Raw genomic sequence first — 22148 nt, 5'->3', positions numbered from 1 at the left:
ACCATACTCTCCCTTTCTAAACCCAATCGAAGAGTTTTTCAGGCCAGGGAGGACGCGCGTGACCAAGTCCACGCCGCAGCTGTGCAAGGATGGACTCGACATTCAAGACGGTTCTTCCCACGTTGTCTTGCCAATGTGATGTTGATGCAATTCTCTGGCCAGATCCAGCTAGGCGAAGAGATAACGTCTAGTATTTTCTGTACTTTTTCAGATCATTTTTTTGTTTGTCAGTTTTTTCTGTGATTGTAACCTGTACTGGATACTGTATTTTATATGTTTGTCTGTTGTGTGCTGAGCTAACAGTGTTATGCACACATCTGTAGCAGCTGTATGAAAACTGGGACATGTTTTGTTGTGATTCTCCATGTTGACATGTTGACTAGTTTGGGTATATGGAGAGAAATTAATTATATTTTCCTCAGTCTGCAGCATTGGTATTGTGCAGTCTTATTTGTCTGTGTACTTCATTTACAGTACTCTAATCACTGAGAAGTAGGAGTGCTAAAAGTGTTTTAGGTTAGCAACAGCAGTGTGTAGCTGGTTCAAACTGAACTAAGTCAAATGAAACGTGTATATCATATGGTAAAATATGTGATGTCATACATCGGGCACAATAGAGAGAGAGAGAGAGAGAGAGAGACTCTCATTGGCTGCTGGGTATTAAAGAGGACAACAGGAAGAACCCCATCTTCATCATTGTCAGTGGAACATATGTAAAGAGACTGTTGTCCCCTAAAAACACTCCCAGACGTTGTTCAAGCAGCAGTTAGGACCTACATTTTAGTTTATAGTAGTTTATAGTAGTCTACTGGCCGTAGTAGTAAAGCAGGATATAAGGAGAGGAAGTATAATACTCCATATGTGTTGTTTTCACGTAAGGGATCGCCCAGCTTCACTGGGTCAAACAAACAGGACTTTCACTCAGGAGACCGGGGTTCATGTCCCGTTAAAAAGGAACAAATGTCTCCGTTTGTGTCCGTCTAGACAACAAAGCAACCTCGGAGTTTTCAAACCAAAACGGGGGCAGCAGTGTTTCCAAATGTCTCCGTTTTAGGAGCTCGGAAACACTGCAGTAGTGTGGACGCGAGGGGTAAACGTAGCAAAAGATATCTATGTCTGTCTCTCCGTCTGTCTGTCTGCATGTCTCTCTGTCTGTCTGTCTGTCTGCCTGCATGTCTGTCCGTCTCTCCGTCTATCTGTCTGTCTGTTTGCATGTCTCTCCGTCTATCTGTCTCTGTCTCTTACAGACCTTTCAGTAACAGGTCTGTCTGCCTGCCTGCCTGTCTGTCCGTCTGTCTGTCTGGATGTCTCTCTGTCTGTCTGTCTGCCTGCCTGCCTGTCTGTCCGTCTGTCTGTCTGCATGTCTCTCTGTCTGTCTGTCTGTCTGCCTGCATGTCTCTCTGTCTGTCTGTCTGCCTGCCTGCCTGTCTGTCCGTCTCTCCGTCTATCTGTCTGTCTGTTTGCATGTCTCTCCGTCTATCTGTCTCTGTCTCTTATAGACCTTTCAGTAACAGGTCTGCCTGCCTGTCTGTCCGTCTGTCTGGATGTCTCTCCGTCTATCTGTCTCTGTCTCTTATAGACCTTTCAGTAACAGGTCTGTCTACCTGCCTGCCTGTCTGTCCGTCTGTCTGTCTGGATGTCTCTCCGTCTATCTGTCTGCCTGCCTGCATGTCTCTCTGTCTGTCTGTCTGCCTGCCTGCCTGTCTGTCCGTCTCTCCGTCTATCTGTCCGTCTGTCTGGATGTCTCTCCGTCTATCTGTCTCTGTCTCTTATAGACCTTTCAGTAACAGGTCTGTCTGTCTGTTATAGACCTTTCAGTAACAGGTCTGTCTGCCTGTCTGTCTGTCTGTCTGTCTGTCTTTCAGTAACAGTTCCACCTCGCCGTTGCTCCAAGATAATGAATCCCTGCTCTTACTTTTCCCCGTTGTTCTTTCTACAAAGTATTTTTTTGTGTTTTCCAACTTCTACATGCATGATTTTCAACCGTAGAGTAAGGTCAACTGGAGCTAAAACTCTTATGTAGTTATAGTCTCAAAACGCTGCTTAAAAATAAAATAAAACCTAGCAGTGTAGATGCCGTTGAGCCAGACTTGGTCTCCCAGAGGAGCGGAGGCAGTGTGGAGTTAGAGCAGCTCATTAACGATCACGCTAGCACTGTCATGGCAGCAGTAGCCCTGTCCCCAGTGGGAGACCTTTCCTCTCCAGGGAGGCGTCTCAGGTGTCTCCTCCTCTCCCACCTGGACCGCTGCGACTCTCCCTCGCTGTCTGTCACCACACCGCTGCAGCTCCACCAGATTGTGGCTGCTCTCTGGTGTGTTTCCATGTTTTTTTTCCCCCCCAACAACACTTCTGTTTATTGGTTCCCTGCTGCAGCTCACATCCAGTTCAAGACTCTGCTGATGATCTGCAGGCCAGTGACAGGCGAACTGGAAGTGCACCGTGTTTTAAAGGTCACTTTATGATTTTTTTAACATTAATGTGAGTTCCCCCAGCCTGCCTATGGCCCCCCAGTGGCTAGAAATGGTGATAGGTGTAAACCGAGCCCTGGGTATCCTGCTCTGCCTTTGAGAAAATGAAAGCTCAGATGGGCCGATCAGGAATCTTCCCTTTATGACGTCATAAGGGGAAAGGTTACCTCCCCTTTCTCTGCTTTGCCCAACCAGAGGATTTGTCCCGCCCTAAAGAAAGCTCATTGTGGGACTGGCTCTAGTGGCTGCTATTCTGCACCAAGGCTGGATTTCGGGAAAGAGACTTCAGATACAGTATTAGGGGACCACTAAGGTCTATATAAAAGAGACTTCAGATACAGTATTAGGGGACCACTAAGGTCTATATAAAAGAGACTTCAGATACAGTATTAGGGGGACCACTAAGGTCTATATAAAAGAGACTTCAGATACAGTATTAGGGGACCACTAAGGTCTATATAAAAGAGACTTCAGATACAGTATTAGGGGACCACTAAGGTCTATATAAAAGAGACTTCAGATACAGTATTAGGGGACCACTAAGGTCTATATAAAAGAGACTTCAGATACAGTATTAGGGGACCACTAAGGTCTATATACATATTTATGTGTGTTGCTGTAAACAAATAAATAAGCAAATAAAAGAAATGAGTATCAATAACATTCACACACTACTATTGGCCAGGCGTCCATGCTTACGCAAGGTAACGTAACCCGATGTGTTCAGGTCCTACCCCCTGACCAATCAGCTATCCTAACCTTAACCACTCAAGGTCAATGCCTGACCTCAACCAATCAGGCTGCTTCGTAGGCGGGACGTAGACCTAGAAGTTACGTGGGATCCATAATAACGCGTCTCCGACTGAGTGGGCTGAGCGTATGTCTGTGTGTATGTGTGTGTGTGTTTGTGTATCTGTTTGTGTGTGTGTGTGTGTCTGTGTGTCTGTTTGTGTGTGTTTGTGTATTTGTTTGTGTGTGTCTCTGTGTGTGTGTGTGCATATATGTCTGTGTGTCTGTGTGTGTGTGTGTGTGTGTGTGTGTGTGTGTATATATATATGTGTGTGTGTGTGTGTGTGTCTGTCTGTGTGCATATATGTCTGTGCATATATGTCTGTGTGTGTGTGTGTGTGTGTGTGTGTGTGTCTGTGTGTGTGTCTCTTGTGTGTGTGTATATGTGTGTGTGTGTGTGTGTCTGTGTGTGTGTTTGTGTATCTGTGTGTGTGTCTCTCTGTGTGTGTGTGTGTGTGTGTCTGTTTGTGTGTGTGTGTCTGTGTGTGTGTGTGTGTGTGTGTGTGTGTGTGTCTGTGTGTGTGTCTCTCTGTGTCTGTGTGTGTGTGTGTGTGTGTGTGTGTGTGTGTTTGTGTATTTGTTTGTGTGTGTCTCTGTGTGTGTGTGTGTGTGTGTGTGTGTGTGTGTGTGTGTCTGTGTGTCTGTTTGTGTGTCTCTTGTGTGTGTGTATATATATATGTGTGTGTGTGTGTGTGTCTGTGTGTGTGTTTGTGTATCTGTGTGTGTGTCTCTCTGTGTGTGTGTGTGTGTCTGTGTGTGTTTGTGTATCTGTGTGTGTGTGTCTCTGTGTGTGTGTGTGTGTGTGTGTTTGTGTATCTGTGTGTGTGTCTCTCTGTGTCTGTGTGTGTGTGTGTGTGTGTGTGTGTGTGTGTGTGTGTGTGTGTGTGTGTGTGTGTGTGTGTGTGTGTGTGTGTGTGTGTGTGTGTGTGTCTGTGTGTGTGTTTGTGTATCTGTGTGTGTGTCTGTGTCTGTGTGTGTGTGTGTGTGTCTCTGTGTGTGTGTGTGTGTGTGTGTGTGTGTGTGTGTGTGTGTGTGTGTGTGTGTGTGTGTGTGTGTGCCACCAATGGCCGCCAAAAGTTGAAGATCAAGGACCCATACAGCAAATGTAAATAAACAATTAAAACTGTGAATTACAGTCCGTGGACAATTTTTGTTCAACTCTACTGTCATACTGCTATTATTACACAGCTGTGTCTTTGAGTGTATGAGTGGAAGAAGTGAAAGATAGTAACTTGAGCTCCCTGATATATGAACGTGTGTTGCTCTGGCTGCAGCAAGCGTCCACTTCACCGCGTCGCCTCAGCAGGTTCAAACATGCCGGAGTAACACAACTATGCAGACACCATGAAAACACTGCACCTACTGCTTCTTTTCATCGGTCTGGTCTCTCGCTGGCTCCCCTTCCAGCGAGCTCTCGGGTATGATGAGAGAAGCTGGGTGTCAGTCTGCAGGACGGAGCAGGAAACCCAGGCACAGAACAGACTTAAAGTCTCTCTCTTCTTGTTGGAGCGATGTCTAGTCCTGTAGACCAAAATGTTTCCCCTGCAGGGAGAGTAGCAGCAGCCTGGATTAACTCTGAACCTGGATTAGTGTCAGCTCTGAGGCTCCACACATTCAAACTCCAGTTTAAAAACTCTTCAACACTGAGTTGAGGTTATTTAATATTCAAAAGTCCCTGAGTTTCTGAAGGTAGAACATGCAGCATTTTTCAAGCAGCAATTACAACTCAGGCTACATTAACATCGCTACAATTTGGTTTAAAAAGGAATATATTTTGCTACGTTTCCCCCTCTCATTCCCCCTGCTCTGGCCTTTCCCCCTCTCATTCCCCCTGCTCTGGTGTTTCCCCCTCTCATTCTCCCCTGCTCTGGTGTTTCCCCCTCTCATTCCCCCTGCTCTGGTGTTTCCCCCTCTCATTCCCCCTGCTCTGGCCTTTCCCCCTCTCATTCCCCCTGCTCTGGTGTTCCCCCTCTCATTCCCCCTGCTCTGGTGTTCCCCCTCTCATTCCCCCTGCTCTGGTGTTTCCTCCTCTCATTCCCCCTGCTCTGGTGTTCCCCCCTCTCATTCCCCCTGCTCTGGTGTTTCCCCCCTCTCATTCCCCCTGCTCTGGTGTTTCCCCCCTCTCATTCCCCATGCTCTGGTGTTTCCCCCTCTCATTCCCCCTGCTCTGGTGTTTCCCCCTCTCATTCCCCCTGCTCTGGTGTTTCCCCTCTCTCATTCCCCCCTGCTCTGGCGTCTTTCCCCCTCTCATTCCCCCCTGCTCTGGTGCTTTCTCCCCTCTCATTCCCCCCTGCTCTGGTGTTCCCCCCTCTCATTCCCCCTGCTCTGGTGTTCCCCCTCTCCCCTGCTCTGCGTCCCCTCCTTCCCCCTGCTCTGGTGTTCCCCCCTCTCATTCCCCCTGCTCTGGTGTCTCCCCTCTCATTCCCCCCTGCTCTGGTGTTTCCCCCTCTCATTCCCCCCTGCTCTGGTGTTCCCCCTCTCATTCCCCCCTGCTCTGGTGTTTCCCCCCTCTCATTCCCCCCTGCTCTGGTGTTTCCCTCTCTCATTCCTCCTCTCATTCCCCCTGCTCTGGTGTTCCCCCTCTCATTCCCCCCTGCTCTGGTGTTTCCCCCCTCTCATTCCCCCCTGCTCTGGTGTTTCCCCCCTCTCTGCTCCATTCCCCCTCTCATTCCCCCCTGCTCTGGCGCTCTCCCTCTCTTGTCTCTCGTCCTCTCATTCCCCCCTGCTCTGGTGTCTCCCTCCTCCTCATTCCCTGCTCTGGTGTTCTCCCTCTCATTCCCCCTGCTCTGGTGCGCTCTCCCCCTCTCATTCCCCCCTGCTCTGGTGTTCCCCCCTCTCATTCCCCTGCTCTGGTGTTTCCCCCTCTCATTCCCCCCTGCTCTGGTGTTTCCCCCTCTCATTCCCCCTGCTCTGGTGTTTCCCCCTCTCATTCCCCCTGCTCTGGTGTTCCCCCTCTCAGTCCCCCCTGCTCTGGTGTTTCCCCCTCTCATTCCCCCCTGCTCTGGTGTTCTCCCCCTCTCATTCCCCCTTGCTCTGGTGTTTCCCCCTCTCATTCCCCCTGCTCTGGTGTTCCCCCTCTCATTCCCCCTGCTCTGGTGTTCACCCCTCTCATTCCCCCTGCTCTTGCCCAATTACTAAAGTTGGGCTTTTTCCTAAATTTTTGCTGCTTTTTTTTTGGACGTTTTTGAGATGTTTTTGTCGCCTATTTGGCGTTTTTTTCTGAAGTTTTTGTTGCTTCTTTCAGAGTTTTTTGTCGCCTTTTTTCGAGGTTTTTTTCCCCCAAAGTTTTTGCCGCTTTTCGCAATCCATGCAGACATGTCCCGGGACCTCCCTGGACAGTTTTTTGGATATAAAAACGCCACTGTCCCTAGATAGTTGTAGATCTCAACCCCCCTAAGAATAATGAACATCACACGTCAGGCAGTTAGTCTGACATTTATTTCATTTGTAAAGAAGAACATAACATGGATCTGTTCTGTTCTGCAGGAAACGGACATGATGTAGTCGTGAGATCATGATTCTAGAGAAAAGAGTTGTATCTAAAAAAACATTTCAATACCAGTGTGTACTATTTACTAATAGGCTGAATGTCGTCGTATTCTGTCGGACCAGCAGCCGCCCAGCATGGAAAAATTAAACTGTTAAGGGGCCCCGGAGCAAAGGTTTTGATGTTTGACCCCAATTATAACTAAAATAACTTCAGTCTTAAAGCTGTGTTTGGACACAGCGCGGTGATCCAGGACCTGTCTTAGTTGATATTGTACCTCAATGGTGCAAATGCCTAAACCAATCTGCCGTTAATCAAATTAGGTACAACCAATTGAAACACAGTGGACTTGGGGCTTTAGGGGGGCCCCCTCAAGGTCTGGGGCCCCCGGGGGCAGCTGAGTGCTCTGCCTCGCTGGTAATCCAGCCTCGCCATCCAGCGCTGGTCCACTTTAGATTTGTGTTAGTATCATAGACTGTAAAACTAATGGACAATGCATTGGTGGCGTCAAAGCAATACAACACAACCAGTGGCATGGTCTACGTCAGTGTTTCTCAAAATGGGGGTACGTGTCCCCCTAGGGGTACTCTGGAGGACTGCAGGGGGTACGTGTCCCCCTAGGGGTGCTCTGGAGGACTGCAGGGGGTACGTGTCCCCCTAGGGGTACTCTGGAGGACTGCAGGGGGTACGTGTCCCCCTAGGGGTACTCTGGAGGACTGCAGGGGGTACGTGTCCCCCTAGGGGTACTCTGGAGGACTGCAGGGGGTACGAGAGCGCTTTTTTCTAAGTTTTTGTTGCATTTTGTCACAAGTTTTTTTCAGTTTTTCCATTTTTTTCAGTCTTTCTTCTTTCTACTGTGTTGTCAAAGTCTGTCGCTTTGCAAGTTTTTGTTGCCTTTTTTCATCAGCATTTAAATGTTTTTCAGTTCCATGGCTGTTGTTTAGTAAATCTATCGCTGGTCAGGGGGTACTTGGCTTAAAAACCCAATTCAAATGGGGTACATTATAGAAAACGGTTTGAGAACCACTGGTCTACGTGATACGCAGGTATTCTCCGTATACCCACCAGCAAAGGGCAAGGATTTCCGTTTACCAGCTCACAGAAGTTTGAGGATACATAACGATTGTTTTGTGACAGAACTTTCCCCCCGTCTGTGTTGAGAGTCACTTGGAAACAACAACAACAACAACAACACAGTGGCTTGGCGTTCATTCTTATCATAATGTGAATTACTAAATGAGATATATAAAACCTCTTTTTCCTGTGCTGTCAAGAGTGGGATCTCATACAGCCAGGTAATGAAAACGATGGAAAAAGAGGCAGGTGACAGTACATACTTTGAATGTAAAGGGTTTCTTCACAATGTCTTGAGTTGAAAATGCATCTTGTTGTCACGTAAGGGCCCTGTTCATGTTGCACAGACATTTTAATTGCATTTTGTGGTGTTTGTGGATTTGTTAAGAGGCACAAAGGCACTCTTTATAAGATGCCCCCACATCTGGCATTTTAGCTAACTGGGAGCTCTGGCCATTAGCTGCAGCAACTCCAGTTTGCTAGCACCGAGTTTGGTCATTTCTTTCCCCTATTGACAGTACTCTGAGACATATAGAGAGCCGGATTTCTCCGTTAATGTTACAGAAAACTACAGGTAATGAGGCTTATTCTACACGCCGTAACGTTATAAAAATGAATGGGGTTGACGCTCTCGGGGCGAGTATGTAGCTGGGAGGGAAAAATCCCAGTATACTGACTCCAGAAAACTAGACTACACCACTGAATACAACTATTACACTGAGTATTTGTACCTGGACAACAGTCCAGGTACAAATACTCAGTGTAATAGTGTAGTGTAGAGTCTATAGTTTGTGCAGATGGAGTAGTGCAAAAGTACAAAAGAGCGTTAACTCTCCTGTTGTCCTCGGGTCTAATCTGACCCATTTTCAAAAAGTTTCTATATCAGAAATTACGATGCTCTTCACAAGTAAAATAAATGATCAGTTCACTACTTTCATTGAATTTGGGTGTTTCATTCAATTATATAGCAGTTGAAGAAAAACTGATAATAGAACGTTGAAAAATGTAGGAAAAAAATGTCAAAAAAGCACAGAAACAAGTGACAAAAATGTCAAGAACGTCTTCAAAAACGTCCGGAAAAGTGATAAAAACATGGGAAAAGTGACAAAAACTTGGACAAAAGTGACAAAAACATGGGAAAAGTGACAAAAACTTGGGAAAAGCTTAAAAAAAAACGTCCAAGAACCGCAGAAAAACATTGACAGAAACGTATTGACAAAAGACGACCAAAACGTTGGAAGTTTTTAAACATTTTGACCCAAAAAACCAAAAGTTGCATCATGGTCGACGGGGAAAACAACTCAAGGGTTAAACAAATAAGTAGTGCTGTCAGTAAAACCCATTTTAACGGCGTCAATGTTATTATCGCGACATTAACGTTGTTTTTGGCCTAGCAAAACTTTGTAGTTTTCTTCACATGCTGTTGCAACAACTAGCAACGTTAGAAAAACTACAACACCACACCGGATCTAGCTAGACCGGAAACACAACAACAGGCACGCTAGTTTGGACTCGCGAGCCGGCCAAAGAGTAGTACATACCTGCAAACTACTAGCTTTTCGGCGAAAATCGCCGTTTTTTAAGCGGAAAATGTCATCCACGTGAATCGTGTAGATCCGAAGAGTTTTTATTTTGGGGGGGTCCGAGACCCGGTGCTAATACGGCATCAGTGCCTTAACGACCGTTATCTACCGGACTGAATAGCAACGCAGTTTCGGTGCCTTATTTAGGTGCCACTTAAATGCCTGCTCTTCTCTCTGATGCTCCGAAAACAGACGTTGGAGGGAACTGAAACATCGCCGCACTGGATGCTAGTCAACACTACACTTAGCAGCAGCTAACGTTAGCCTACCGTTAGCTAGTCAACACTACACTTAGCAGCAGCTAACGTTAGCCTACCGTTAGCTAGTCAACACTACACTTAGCAGCAGCTAACGTTAGCCTACCGTTAGCTAGTCAACACTACACTTAGCAGCAGCTAACGTTAGCCTACCGTTAGCTAGTCAACACTACACTTAGCAGCAGCTAACGTTAGCCTACCGTTACCTAGTCAGCACTACACTTAGCAGCAGCTAACGTTAGCCTACCGTTAGCTAGTCAACACTACACTCAGCAGCAGCTAGCGTTAGCCTCACCGTTAGCTAGTCAACACTACACTTAGCAGCAGCTAACGCTTTGAAATACAATTACCAAGTGTGAAAAACCCACTCATTGCGAGGCCCGGCTTTACAATGTCAGCATGGCTAGATGACATAAAATGACAGAAAGTGATATTATCACTGCATACATTGAGATATTTTCTTATTTCTATCTGTTTCTATATGGCTTCATCAGCCACGAATTAATCACAGTTAATATTACAGTTCATATGTAAGATTTAACATGTTTCTACATAATTGATGGAGTCTGATTTGTGACTGTACTGTCTTTCCAACCGAGTGGTGTAAAGGTATTAAGCAGTTTTCTCTTCATGGGCAATTACCTGTTGTTAAGGACCACTGTTCTTTTGACCTAAACCTATCAATGTTCTTTCTGACCTAACCTTAACCTATGATCTATTGATCTAATTTGGATTTAAGGCCTTTTGGGCCTAAACCTATCCATCCATCCATCTTCATCCGCTTATCCGGGGTCGGGTCGCGAGGGTAGCAGCTCCAGCAGAGGGACCCCAAACTTCCCTTTCCGGGCCACATTAACCAGCTCCGACTGGGGGATCCGAGGCGTTCCCAGGCCAGGTTAGAGATATAATCCCTCCACCTAGTCCTGGGTCTTCCCGAGGCCTCCTCCCAGCTGGACGTCCCTCCACCTAGTCCTGGGTCTTCCCCGTTAGCTAGCAGCTGGAGTAAACACGGTTAAAATGCTGACAGCTAAACGGTGTAAAGTGTGACTGTATTTCACTGGAGAGGCTTCTAACACCAGACTGTAGCTGCCAGTGGTTGTTTTCGCTGTTTTGGGCTCCTTTTTTCGTTTAGATCTACTTTTTATTGTTTAATATTTTTGAACATACAGAACAGACAAATACAATTGAACAAGGTGCTCGTTTTATGGGCATATATATATATATATATATGTGCAACTATGAGAATGTGCAACTATGCAGTGGAGCATAACAGACAATAACAACAAGTGAGAGTGTGCAATACTGCATGAATGATGAGTTATGGCACCGATCCGATGTTAAGATCAGATATCGGCCCCGATATTGATAAAATAGCTGGATCGGGGATCGGAAAAATGAACAGATCCACAGGCCGATCCAGTTTATTTTATGTTTTTTTCTCCGTTGCAGCTCATCCTACGTCAGTCGTCAGCAGCACGTGTGTCGCATGCTGGAAGGGTATTCACTATTGTGCTTCTACTGCTTAGTAGAAGTTTGATTACATTCTCTTTTCGTTGTTTTTATAAGAATGTATTTAACCTTTTATTTATCCAGGTAAGTTGATTGAGAACTATGAGCGCGTTCCAGGCAACCTGTAACTCATGTTTTCAACACCTTCTCCCCGTGAAAGTACCCTGGAACGGCAGTCAAACCTGTAACTTACTCCCCGTGAGCTCGTACCAGATGGTTGTACTCCCAGTTACAGTTTTTGACGTCACACACACATGAACAACAATGGCGCCCCCTGTTGATGCTGTACAGACGCCGCTGATTAACGGTGAGAAATAGACATAAATAGGCAACGTAAAGTAATTCTGCACATTGTACTCAAAACAATACACATACGATTGTGTACTACTACAGGTTATGTTTATTAAATGAAGCCCAAAATATGTCGCAGACTAGAAATCGCTAGTATCAGCTAGCGCGAGCTAACGTCGACGTTAGGTAGCCGCTAGCTAACGCTAGCTAGAAGGGTTTGTCGTGACTTTGCCTGGAAAGCTACCAAGTCGTGAGTCGTGACTTGAAGACAAGGCAAGGCAGCTTTATTTGTACAGCACATTTCAGCAACAGGGCATTTCAAAGTGCTTTACATAAAACATGAAAGAGTGGTCAGCTGGTCAACATCTGCACGACTTTCTACGTCACTAGCCGAGACGAGGGGGCTAGGGGGCTAACCGTTAGCATGCTAGCTCGTTCTCAATGGCAAAACACTGCTACAACACACACTAGTTCACCATAATCTCCAAAAGAACTACTTCCATGTCCCTGTTCTGCAGGTATTCAACACAAAGGTGGAAGTGTTCCCTCGTTTAGAAGAAGTCTCCCAGCTAATCCTGCCTTGTTCTACTGAAGTTGGAGAAACAGCTAGCTAGCTCATGTAGTCCTTACCTAGCTACTGAGCATGTAGTCCTTACCTAGCTACTGAGCGTGTAGTCCTTACCTAGCTACTGAGCGTGTAGTCCTTACCTAGCTACTGAGCGTGTAGTCCTTACCTAGCTACTGAGCGTGTAGTCCTTACCTAGCTACTGAGCGTGTAGTCCTTACCTAGCTACTGAGCATGTAGTCCTTACCTAGCTACTGAGCGTGTAGTCATACCTGGCTACTGAGCGTGTAGTCCTTACCTAGCTACTGAGCATGTAGTCCTTACCTGGCTACTGAGCATGTAGTCCTTACCTGGCTACTGAGCATGTAGTCCTTACCTAGCTACTGAGCGTGTAGTCCTTACCTAGCTACTGAGCGCGTGGTCCTTACCTAGCTACTGAGCATGTAGTCCTTACCTAGCTACTGAGCGCGTGGTCCTTACCTAGCTACTGAGCATGTAGTCCTTACCTAGCTACTGAGCGTGTAGTCCTTACCTAGCTACTGAGCATGTGGTCCTTACCTGGCTACTGAGCATGTAGTCCTTACCTAGTCGTTACCTGGCTACTGAGCGTGTAGTCCTTACCTAGCTACTGAGCGTGTAGTCCTTACCTAGCTACTGAGCGTGTAGTCCTTACCTAGCTACTGAGCGTGTAGTCCTTACCTAGCTACTGAGCGCGTAGTCCTTACCTAGCTACTGAGCGCGTGGTCCTTACCTAGCTACTGAGCGTGTAGTCCTTACCTAGCTACTGAGCGTGTAGTCCTTACCTAGCTACTGAGCATGTGCGACTGCCAACAAAGATGTTACAGCAGTGAGAGGTCTCACTCTGTAGCTAAAACAGAGACCTGAACACAGGGTGAAAAGAGGAGCTGCAGCAATGAGCAGGACAACAAAGATATGAAACCATGTAAACCTGTTCTGGTACAACCTCAAAATACAGTTATGAACCTGAAAATGAGCAGAATATGGCCACTTTAACCAGTTCCAAACTGGGCTTTACAAAGGACTTAACAAGTTAACCGAGTCCAACTCGGGCCTCCCAGAGGACTTATACTTTGAAGTCGTAACTTACGGTCAAATAATAATGCACATATGTCAAACTCAAGCTCAAGACCGGACGCGGTGCATGCTGGATTTAGGGTCACAGTTAATATTGGCCAGCCTACTTTTGTAGCTTTTGCAGCTAGTGTTTGACACTATTTCCGATGCTTTTATTGGCGCTTTTTCTGAGGTTTTAAGGTCGCTTTTCCCGGCGTTTTTTGGGGCTTTGTCATTCGTTTTTTTGCGGTTTTTCTGATGTTTTTTTGGCACTTTTACTGTGGTTTTTGTTTGCTTTTTCTACCATTTTTTGCGCTTTTTCTGAGTTTTTTTTTTTGCCAATTATCCTAATGCTCTTTTTCTGGCGCTTTTTCTAATGATTTTTGGTGCTTTTTCCAACATTTTACAGTGCTTTTTTAGGCATTTATTTGCTATGTTTTTGTCACTTTTGCAACCTTTTTTGGCTTTTTTTTTCTACTATGGCTAAGGATCTATTTTCTGACTTTTTTTTAGGACTTTATGTCGACCCAACTGTAAGTGAGAAGACTTTATAAGACATACAGTAGTAACAATGTCTCTGGTCTAAAAACATCTGGCCAGAGGACGAACACCGGCACATTTACAGAAATGTTAATTAATGTGTCGTGTGTCGTCCTTTATAAAATAAAAAAAATAAAATAAGCATGTCAATAAACTCTACACATCTGGCCCTGGATGTGATTCTTATTTCCCCCCTTAGTGAAGGTGAGTTTGACCCCCCCCCCGTGAGTTTACGCTGATGCTGCACACAGTCCCGATCCAGAATCCGGACCCGCGGTTTACAGCGCGCCGCAGGAACCCAGTTTGAATTGACGGACGTCCGCGCTAACCAATCAGCGCTCGCCGTGCGCCAAAGCCGTGTTTATTCCACTTAGCCGACCAATTGGAGGCGTCCTCCGCGGCCGAGTGCGTCACCAGAGCAGAATGTGAATGTGGGCTGCCTGTTACGGACTACACTCTGCTCCCATCCCCCCCATCCTCAGCCATCAATGGCGGCTGCTTTTTGTGTGTGTGTGCCGCTGCTTTGTCCTTCTCATGTTCAGCTTGTAAAAGCCATGTGTACAAAACTCGGTAAGGAACAAATACGTGTTTGCCCTTGTGTTTCATAAGAATGCGTGTCAGTCAGTTGAGTTCATGAGCACATACTTCTTTTGCGCACTTTGTATCATCATCGCATGTCTGTTATGTCGCACTGCCTTCTCTCTCTATCTACCTCCCTCCTCCTCCTCGGAGCATTTCTGGTAACAATGGGGAGAGAGATTGAGGAAATGAGGCCATGCAACTGTACACACTGCACACATTGCACACTTCTGTTCACTTTCTGTACATTCACTTAACAACGGAGTTTGTGTTTATTCGTGCGTCGACCTTGGCGCACGAATGTATGGGATGTTATGTAAAAGAAGAAAAAGTCAAAGTGCGCAGATACAGAGATGAGTTTCAAACATGGAGGGCGTCAGGAGGGGAGGGGAGGGGCGAGCGGCCGATTATCAAACGCTCTGATGAGACATTTACACTCTTTATGCCTTTAAATGTGACTCATGGGGAGTTGGGAGTTTGATTGAGAAGGTGACAGGGACGTTATTAAAAGCTTGCATCCACTAACAGTCGACATGTTGCCTAAAAACACTTTCGGTGGGCGGGAAAAGCGACCTGTAGTCGCCGCTTTGACTCGACCAGATGCACATCAATCAATCAAACTGTGACGCTACGTCAACTGTAGCGCTGCCTTTTTTTTCGGTATTTTCAATGCGTAATTCGGTTAAAAGTGACATGTCTCGACGTAAAGGTGTCGAAACGGTGCTCTGGCGACACATTGAGTCCGTTTTGTACGGTTTTAATCGTTGTGCTTGTTGTTTTTTTTTTTTGTGGAGAGAAAGGACGGTTGTTGAAGCAGCAGCAAGCGGCGGCGGACAGGAGAGGAAGGGAGGGGGCGTGGCCTCCTGGTTTTTAGAAATTCAATCCATTGTTCCACTCCAGCGCGCGAAGAGAACACCTCTGTGGAGCGTTCAGCCAATCAGGGGCCGGCCGACCTCCTCTTGGGCCCCGCCCACCAGCCTATATTAAAGGCTCGGCCGTCAGCAGCATTGGCCACTGGCACAATATTATCCTCATTGATTCCACTATCCGAGGAAAGACGAAGAGGGGATTTTACTTTATTCAACCTTTTCATTTCAGCCGTCCCTTTATTTTATTGAACTTAAACAATGGCAGACACAAAAGTTGACACCGGCAAGGAGATCTCTGCCAAGGTAAGCTCGCCTCGCACCTTTTTCATCAGATGGATTTCTCTCTTAAGCTGCTCAGCAGAATGAAACGGGCTGTAACCTAGATTATTTTTTTTCGATTTAAAAAGATCGTCGTCGCTTCGCGCTCATTCGGACTCGGAGAAGTGGGAGCCTGCGGGACACCCCGGAGACGGATAAAGAGAGGGTTGAAAGCGTCTTTTTCTCTAAAATAACTGATTGGGGGGGGATCTGGCAGATATAAAGCCGGGGGGGGGTCTCGGCACCGCATCATGGAAACGGGGCTGCGTTTAACAGCGCCGCGTCTCATTGTCCGGAGAGCCTGCACAGTCTGCGCGGGTTCTTTGTTTATACAAGCGGCTCGGTTCTACTCTCACAAACACACGCACACACGCACACACACACACACACACACCGAGTCCGGACCGACACACGGAGCCACGAGCTGCTCACACACACTGACACACACACACTTCTCAGCTTTATTTGGGGCTATTTATCCGCTTGCTCTTATCGCTGAATCGACGCGCCTATTTATTTATTACACATATCGCACTGATGCCAATTAATCCCGCATCCAGTTGGAAGAGAACCACCCCCCCCCCCCCCCTTGATATCCCGGGTTGGTATATTAATAGAGTGATAACTAGCTGCTGGGGCTCAGCAGCGGACTAAATGGGATTTTCTGCGGCTCTCCAGCTGGGTTTGTAGTGTGAAGTTGGTCCGTTTGAATGGAGGACGGAGCGGCAGCGCGGTGCGTAATTCACACCGATGTCAACTTTCTGTTCGCCTCTCCACTTCCAGCGGGGTTTCTACATTATGTGTTTGTTTCTAGAAAAGAAAAGGAAAAAAAAAAGCCACCGGGCTGGCTTGCCTCCACCGTCCCGGTTTGTTTACCGACTCTGGAGGTCGCCTGCTCCATTCAGTCTCCGGTGCACACCGGAGAGGAGAGATAATACGCACACAGCGAAGCCGCAGCTTCCGCGTTTTCTTCGGTATTTTTTCAGCAGCATGTTTGCACAGCGCGTTTATGTCTCGGGGGGAAAGTTTCTCTTTCTGTTTTTTTTCTGTAATGCAGCCCACTTCTCTCTCTCTGTGTGTGTGTGTGAGTCCGGGCTGTGGAGGTGTGATTGTGATGTGACGGTGCTGCTTGGTTTCCCCCTCTTTGTGCTCCGTCTCCGTTAAGGAGAAATCTCTCTCTCTCATTCTTTGACCATCTTTTTTAAATGTTAATTTCCGTCCGCTTGGACTTGGATCACATTGGGTAAAACTTTAATTGCCCCCGCTGGGGGAGTCGGGGCTCCGCAGCGGCATCAGAGAGGGGTGGGGGGGGGGGACGGATCCGGTAGGGTTTTAATAATAATAAGAGCAGGCGCCGGGGCGCGCGGAGCTGAATAATTCAGAGTGATTGTAACAAATGAACATATGGAGAAGGTGGAGAGGGAGAAGTTGGGGCCTGGTATTAACGCCGATAATCCGGGGTGCCTGTTCAGCCTCTATTTATAGTTGTGGAGCATTTTTTACGCACAGGCAGGCGCCTTTTACGCACAGTCTGAGAGAGAGAGAGAGAGAGAGAGAGAGAGAGCCTCGTTTGTCTCCTGCAGCCGATGCTCCTAAACAGCTTAATGGATTTCAAGCAATAAGATTATGTAAAGCAATTAATCAATACCTGTGTGTGTGTGTGTGTGTGTGCGCGCGCGCAGCGGGGATAACCGGCTGTGGAGGAACAAAACGAGGAAACGGAGCGCTGCTAAAAGGCTCTTGCGACCGGTTTCCGGGCCAACCGGTGCGCAAACAGACCATAATGTGTTTAAGACGCTGCGTGGCTGCGTTATTTTCGCTTTTCTGTGCGTTTTTTTTATCGCCTGCCATGTGTCGTCTTCTATTGTCCTCCGTTACAACGAGCAGCGTGCACCGCGCGCTCTCTCTCTCTCTCTCTCTCTCTCTCTCTCTCTCTCTCTCTCTCTCTCTCTCTCGCGCGCGCGCGCTCCCCTCCATCACCCCCGCCCCTCCCTACCCTACTCTACTCTGCGCCCTCCTCGGTTATTTTAAACGGCCGCGGTGCATGCTGGGGTTTGCAGTGCCTCTCCCGGGCGTGTCTCGTGACATATGGCGGTGTGTTCAGCCCTTGTAAGACTACAGTACCCAGAGTGCCCCTGGGGCCACATCAAAGTATCAGATTACAACACATTAGAGGCGATGGAGTGGGAGGAGGAGGATGGGGGAGGATCTGCAGAGACCAATATGGTGTTTAAATAGGAAGGCTTGATTCTGACAGACAGCGAGAGAGAGAAGGCTGGAAAATGTTCCCAGCATGCACCAGTTCTCGTTTAACTAGGCCAGTAGGTAGAAGGGCAGGTAGCAGCAGAAGTTTTAATGGAGCATGGGTGTTTTATGTAGTTTTATTTTTTTTAATTCATGATGTTTTTGTTTCCATCAGGATCTGAAAGAGAAGAAGCTGGCGGAGGAGAAGGAGAACGGAAAAGACACCACCACCAACGGGAAGGTATAGCCGCCATCATGTTATAGGCCACATATGCAGAGCCAAATGCTGGTCAAATAGGCAAGTGGAACCTTTCACCAGCCAAAAAAACCAATAGTCATCTATTGAGTGACTGGCCATTTGGCTGGTGGATGAGTTGATCTTGAAGCCTGCACATATGTCCCCTTCTGAGTCTGCAGACGCCGAATATAAACAAATGAAAGTAAAACTCAGATTCCGCTAAACTTCTGCAGATCTTCATCCCGAAGTGTTCTGTTTGGGTCTGCTCATAACTTCCAAAAAAAACTTCCATCCAGTCACTTTAAACTCCTTGTTTTTTTTCTCTCCCCAGGAGAATGAGGAGAACGGCGAGCCTGAGGTAGACGACGAAGAAGACGATGAGGTGGACGAGGAGGACGAGGAAGATGACGGAGAAGGTTAGCGAGATTTCTTTATAATATTTTCATGTTTGGGTTTCCTGAAAACGTGCCGCACATCTCGGCCCAAAAACTCCAACGCCACTTAGCGTCGACTGTTGTGTGCGATGTAATCGACGCACCCGATCTCATTCTTCTTTCACTCGCCCCCCCCTCCACCGTTCCGCAGGCGAAGAAGACGACGAGGAAGACGACGAGGACGAGATCGAGGGCGGCACAAAACGGGCAGCTGACGACGACGACGACGACGAAGAGGTGAGGCAGCTTATCACACATCACCGTAGTTTACAACCAAACACGTCCAGAATTGGCGCCATCTGCCAGCCAAACGCTGGGGGAACACGTAACGGTGCTGGTGGTACGGTCGCACAATATAGACAGAATGTGATCTGTCGATACTCAGTTACATATTTTTAAACATATGGAAAATTACAGAAGTTACGGGAAAACGCATCAAAATAGATTAATAACGACAAATGAAACACGTTTTCTTACAACAGCTTTATTTCAACTGACCGTCATATTGGACTGGTCCAACATGAATAAATAAATAAGGACCATGTCTACAGAACAGGACAGACATGTTCTACTGGTGGGACAGTATAACATATATAAATACAGAGAACAGGACATGTTCTACTGGTGGGACAGTATAACATATATAAATAAAGAGAACAGGACATGTTCTACTGGTGGGACAGTATAACATATATAAATAAAGAGAACAGGACATGTTCTACTGGTGGGACAGTATAACATATATAAATACAGAGAACAGGACATGTTCTACTGGTGGGACAGTATATAATGTATAAATACAGAGAACAGGATGTGTTCTACTGGTGGGACAGTATATAATATATAAATACAGAGAACAGGACATGTTCTACTGGTGGGACAGTATAAATATATAAATACAGAGAACAGGACATGTTCTACTGGTGGGACAGTATATCATATATAAATAAAGAGAACAGGACATGTTCTACTGGTGGGACAGTATAACATATATAAATACAGAGAACAGGACATGTTCTACTGGTGGGACAGTATAACATATATAAATACAGAGAACAGGACATGTTCTACTGGTGGGACAGTATAACATATATAAATAAACCCCTAACTGGTAGATGTGCTTCAATCACCATGGGTGGCGATGTTGTCGGGTTGACTATCGCTGCTTTCACAACATATTAACACGAGAGATTTGATACATAATCACCAATACTGTGGCTACACTGACTACGTTTAGTGTATTGGTTTACACATATACAAATACTACAGATTAATATACACATTATCAATAAAATATGATGGAGAGATGCTAAAAAAAAACTTAATCTGGGCACTCTCCAATGCATACTCCAGTTAAAATAGAAATAAACTAAAATACTGATGAGATACGCGAGTAAAGGCAAATAATAAAACATGACTTACCTTTTAAAACACAGAAAAGACACTTGTGTCATATATTTGAATTATTTTTATTTCACTTATTTATTCATTGATCTCCCGTTCTCTTATTCCCCTGATCGGAGGAACCTGGAGTATTTGTATCAGATTATGAGTACTTGTGTCAGTTTGTGGTGTGTTTTCGTAGTACTCTTATAAAGTAACCTGAACCTGACATTACAATATCCAAAATCTAAGACTATATATATATATATATATATATATATATATATATATATATATATATATATATAATATATATATAATATATTTTTTTACGCCAAGAATCTGACCAATGAAACCCCGCCCTCGCCTTTTTAACTAAAGAAATGAACACATAGGTACACACACATGCACACACACAGTTACACACACATGCACACACAGGTAGACAGGCACACGCACGCACGCACGCACACAGGCACACGCACAGACAGATACACACACACACACACACACACACACACACACACACACAGGTAGACATGCATGCATGCATGCACGCACACAGACACACACACGCACACAGGTAGACAGGCACACGCACACAGGTAGACAGGCACACGCACACAGGTAGACAGGCACACACACACACACACAGACTCCCACAGACTCTATCCTCATTGATACATCGCTCCGCCTTCGTCTTTCTAACCGTTTTCTTTCTCTTCTTTCAGGACGACGTCGAAACCAAGAAGCAGAAAACCGACGACGACGATTGATGTGTTTCCCAAACCCCCAAAACCCCCAAACCAACCAACCCCCCAGCCGCGCCATCCTGCTGAACCGCTTCCCGATTCTTCACCTCAGACTCGTTTTTTTTTTCAAAATGTCTCAGGTGGAGGCGCGGGTGGACTGATTTCAAAGGAGAAGAAAAAAATAATAATACAAAAAAAAAAAAAAAAAATCCAACATGGTCATTAGCAAGTAGAGTTCAACACACACACACACACACACACACACACACACACACACACACTTACTTCGATCTCCCCTCAAAACAAAATTTTCTAGAGGAACCCGCCAACATATTGACGCAGAAATCCGGCTTCTCTTCAACAACAACAACACGAAAAAAAAAGAATTAGTTTGTATTTTTATTTACATTTTATATTTTTGTACATATTGTTCAGAGGGGGGGTCGGTTTCTCTCTCGGCAGCGATCTCGTCAGACCAAAATCGGTGCTTCTTTAACGAAAGATATTACTTGGTTGACCGCGTTAACAGATACTCGGAAAAACCCGACAGTTAAAAGACAAAAAACCCACGAAAAGACAAACCTCTTAAAGCCGTTGAACTCAGAGCATTCCAGTAAGTTTAATGTATGTACTTTAGCTGTTTGTATGGGAGGGTAAAGGCCAAAGAAAAGAGCCTCTTTTCTTTTTCCTTTTTTTGATTTCTGTTTTTTTGTCAGCGACTTTTCTGTTTTATGACGGCCTGTTTTGATGTATGTGCGAAGTTTGTTGTTTGACAATAAACCGGACTTTTATTTTGTGAGTTGTACCTCGTTTCTCTGCTCCTTTCTTTTCCTTTCATTCCTCTGGGCTCAGCAGGACGGACGGAGAGGACTTTCTGGTGGAGATGGAGGAGAGGGAGAGACGGGGGGGGAGAGACAGGGAGGGAGGGAAGGAAGGGAGGAGAGGAGACATGGAGGGAGGGAAGGGAGGAGAGAAGGAGACATGGAGGGAGGGAAGGAGAGGAGACAGGGAGGGAGGGAAGGAAGGAGAGAGGGAGGGAAGGAAGGAGAGAGGGAGGGAAGGAAGGAGAGAAGGAGACAGGGAGGGAGGGAAGGAGACAGGGAGGGAGAGAAGGAGACAGGGAGGGAGGGAAGGAAGGAGAGAAGGAGGCAGGGAGACAGGAGGGAAACAGGGAGGGAGAGAAGGAGACAGGGAGGGAGGGAAGGAGAGAAGGAGGCAGGGAGACAGAAGGGGAGGGAGAGAAGGAGGGAGAGAAGGCGGCAGGCAGGAAGGGAGACAGGGAAGGACAGCGAGACAGAAGGACAGAGACAGAGAAGGACAGAGAGAGAGAGAGAGAAGGAGAGAAGGAGAGACAGACAGGGAGGGAGAGAGAGAGACAGATGTTGTTCTAGAAATCTCAATCTAAAATAAGAAGTGAAAATATTTGAAGGAAAGTGAAAGTGAAACTCCAGACCTGGTTAGAGACAACCACAGCTCATGTCACTCTCACTCTTCAGCTTCAATACTTCCAGCGCTGGAATGTAACTAAGTACATGTACTCCAGTACTGTACTTCAGTCCTAATGTTGAGGTACTTGTACTTGAGTCTTTTCTGTTCATGCCACTTTCTACTTCTACTCCACTACAGTCATCTGTTCCAGCTTTAGTTACTAGTTACTTTAGTTACTAGTTACTTTACAAGCTCAAGCAGCACAT

At 46.3% G+C, this 22148-nt stretch overlaps 1 protein-coding gene across 1 annotated transcript; it reads left to right on the top strand.

Annotated features, from left to right (window-relative positions):
- Positions 1 to 15212: 15212 nt before the first annotated feature.
- Positions 15213 to 21259, top strand: ptmab (prothymosin alpha b). Its single transcript, XM_078265134.1, has 5 exons — positions 15213 to 15388; positions 17823 to 17888; positions 18217 to 18301; positions 18471 to 18556; positions 20434 to 21259. Exons 1-5 carry the CDS (start codon positions 15344 to 15346, stop codon positions 20476 to 20478), a joined length of 327 nt encoding a protein of 108 aa, XP_078121260.1. The 5' UTR covers positions 15213 to 15343; the 3' UTR covers positions 20479 to 21259.
- Positions 21260 to 22148: the final 889 nt, after the last annotated feature.

This window comes from Sander vitreus, chromosome 12, assembly GCF_031162955.1.
Source record: "Sander vitreus isolate 19-12246 chromosome 12, sanVit1, whole genome shotgun sequence".
NCBI lineage: Eukaryota > Metazoa > Chordata > Actinopteri > Perciformes > Percidae > Sander > Sander vitreus.
Note: the sequence above shows the minus strand (reverse complement) of the source record. Positions and strands in the feature narration are given on the sequence as shown.

What these genes read in the sequence shown, in the direction of transcription:
- ptmab (XM_078265134.1), top strand. Translation starts at nt 15,344, where the DNA reads ATGGCAGACACAAAAGTTGACACCGGCAAGGAGATCTCTGCCAAG. An exon ending in ACACCACCACCAACGGGAAG is followed by an intron (nt 17,889 to 18,216) that starts GTATAGCCGCCA and finishes TTCTCTCCCCAG; the next exon opens with GAGAATGAGGAGAACGGCGA. An exon ending in ACGACGACGACGACGAAGAG is followed by an intron (nt 18,557 to 20,433) that starts GTGAGGCAGCTT and finishes CTCTTCTTTCAG; the next exon opens with GACGACGTCGAAACCAAGAA.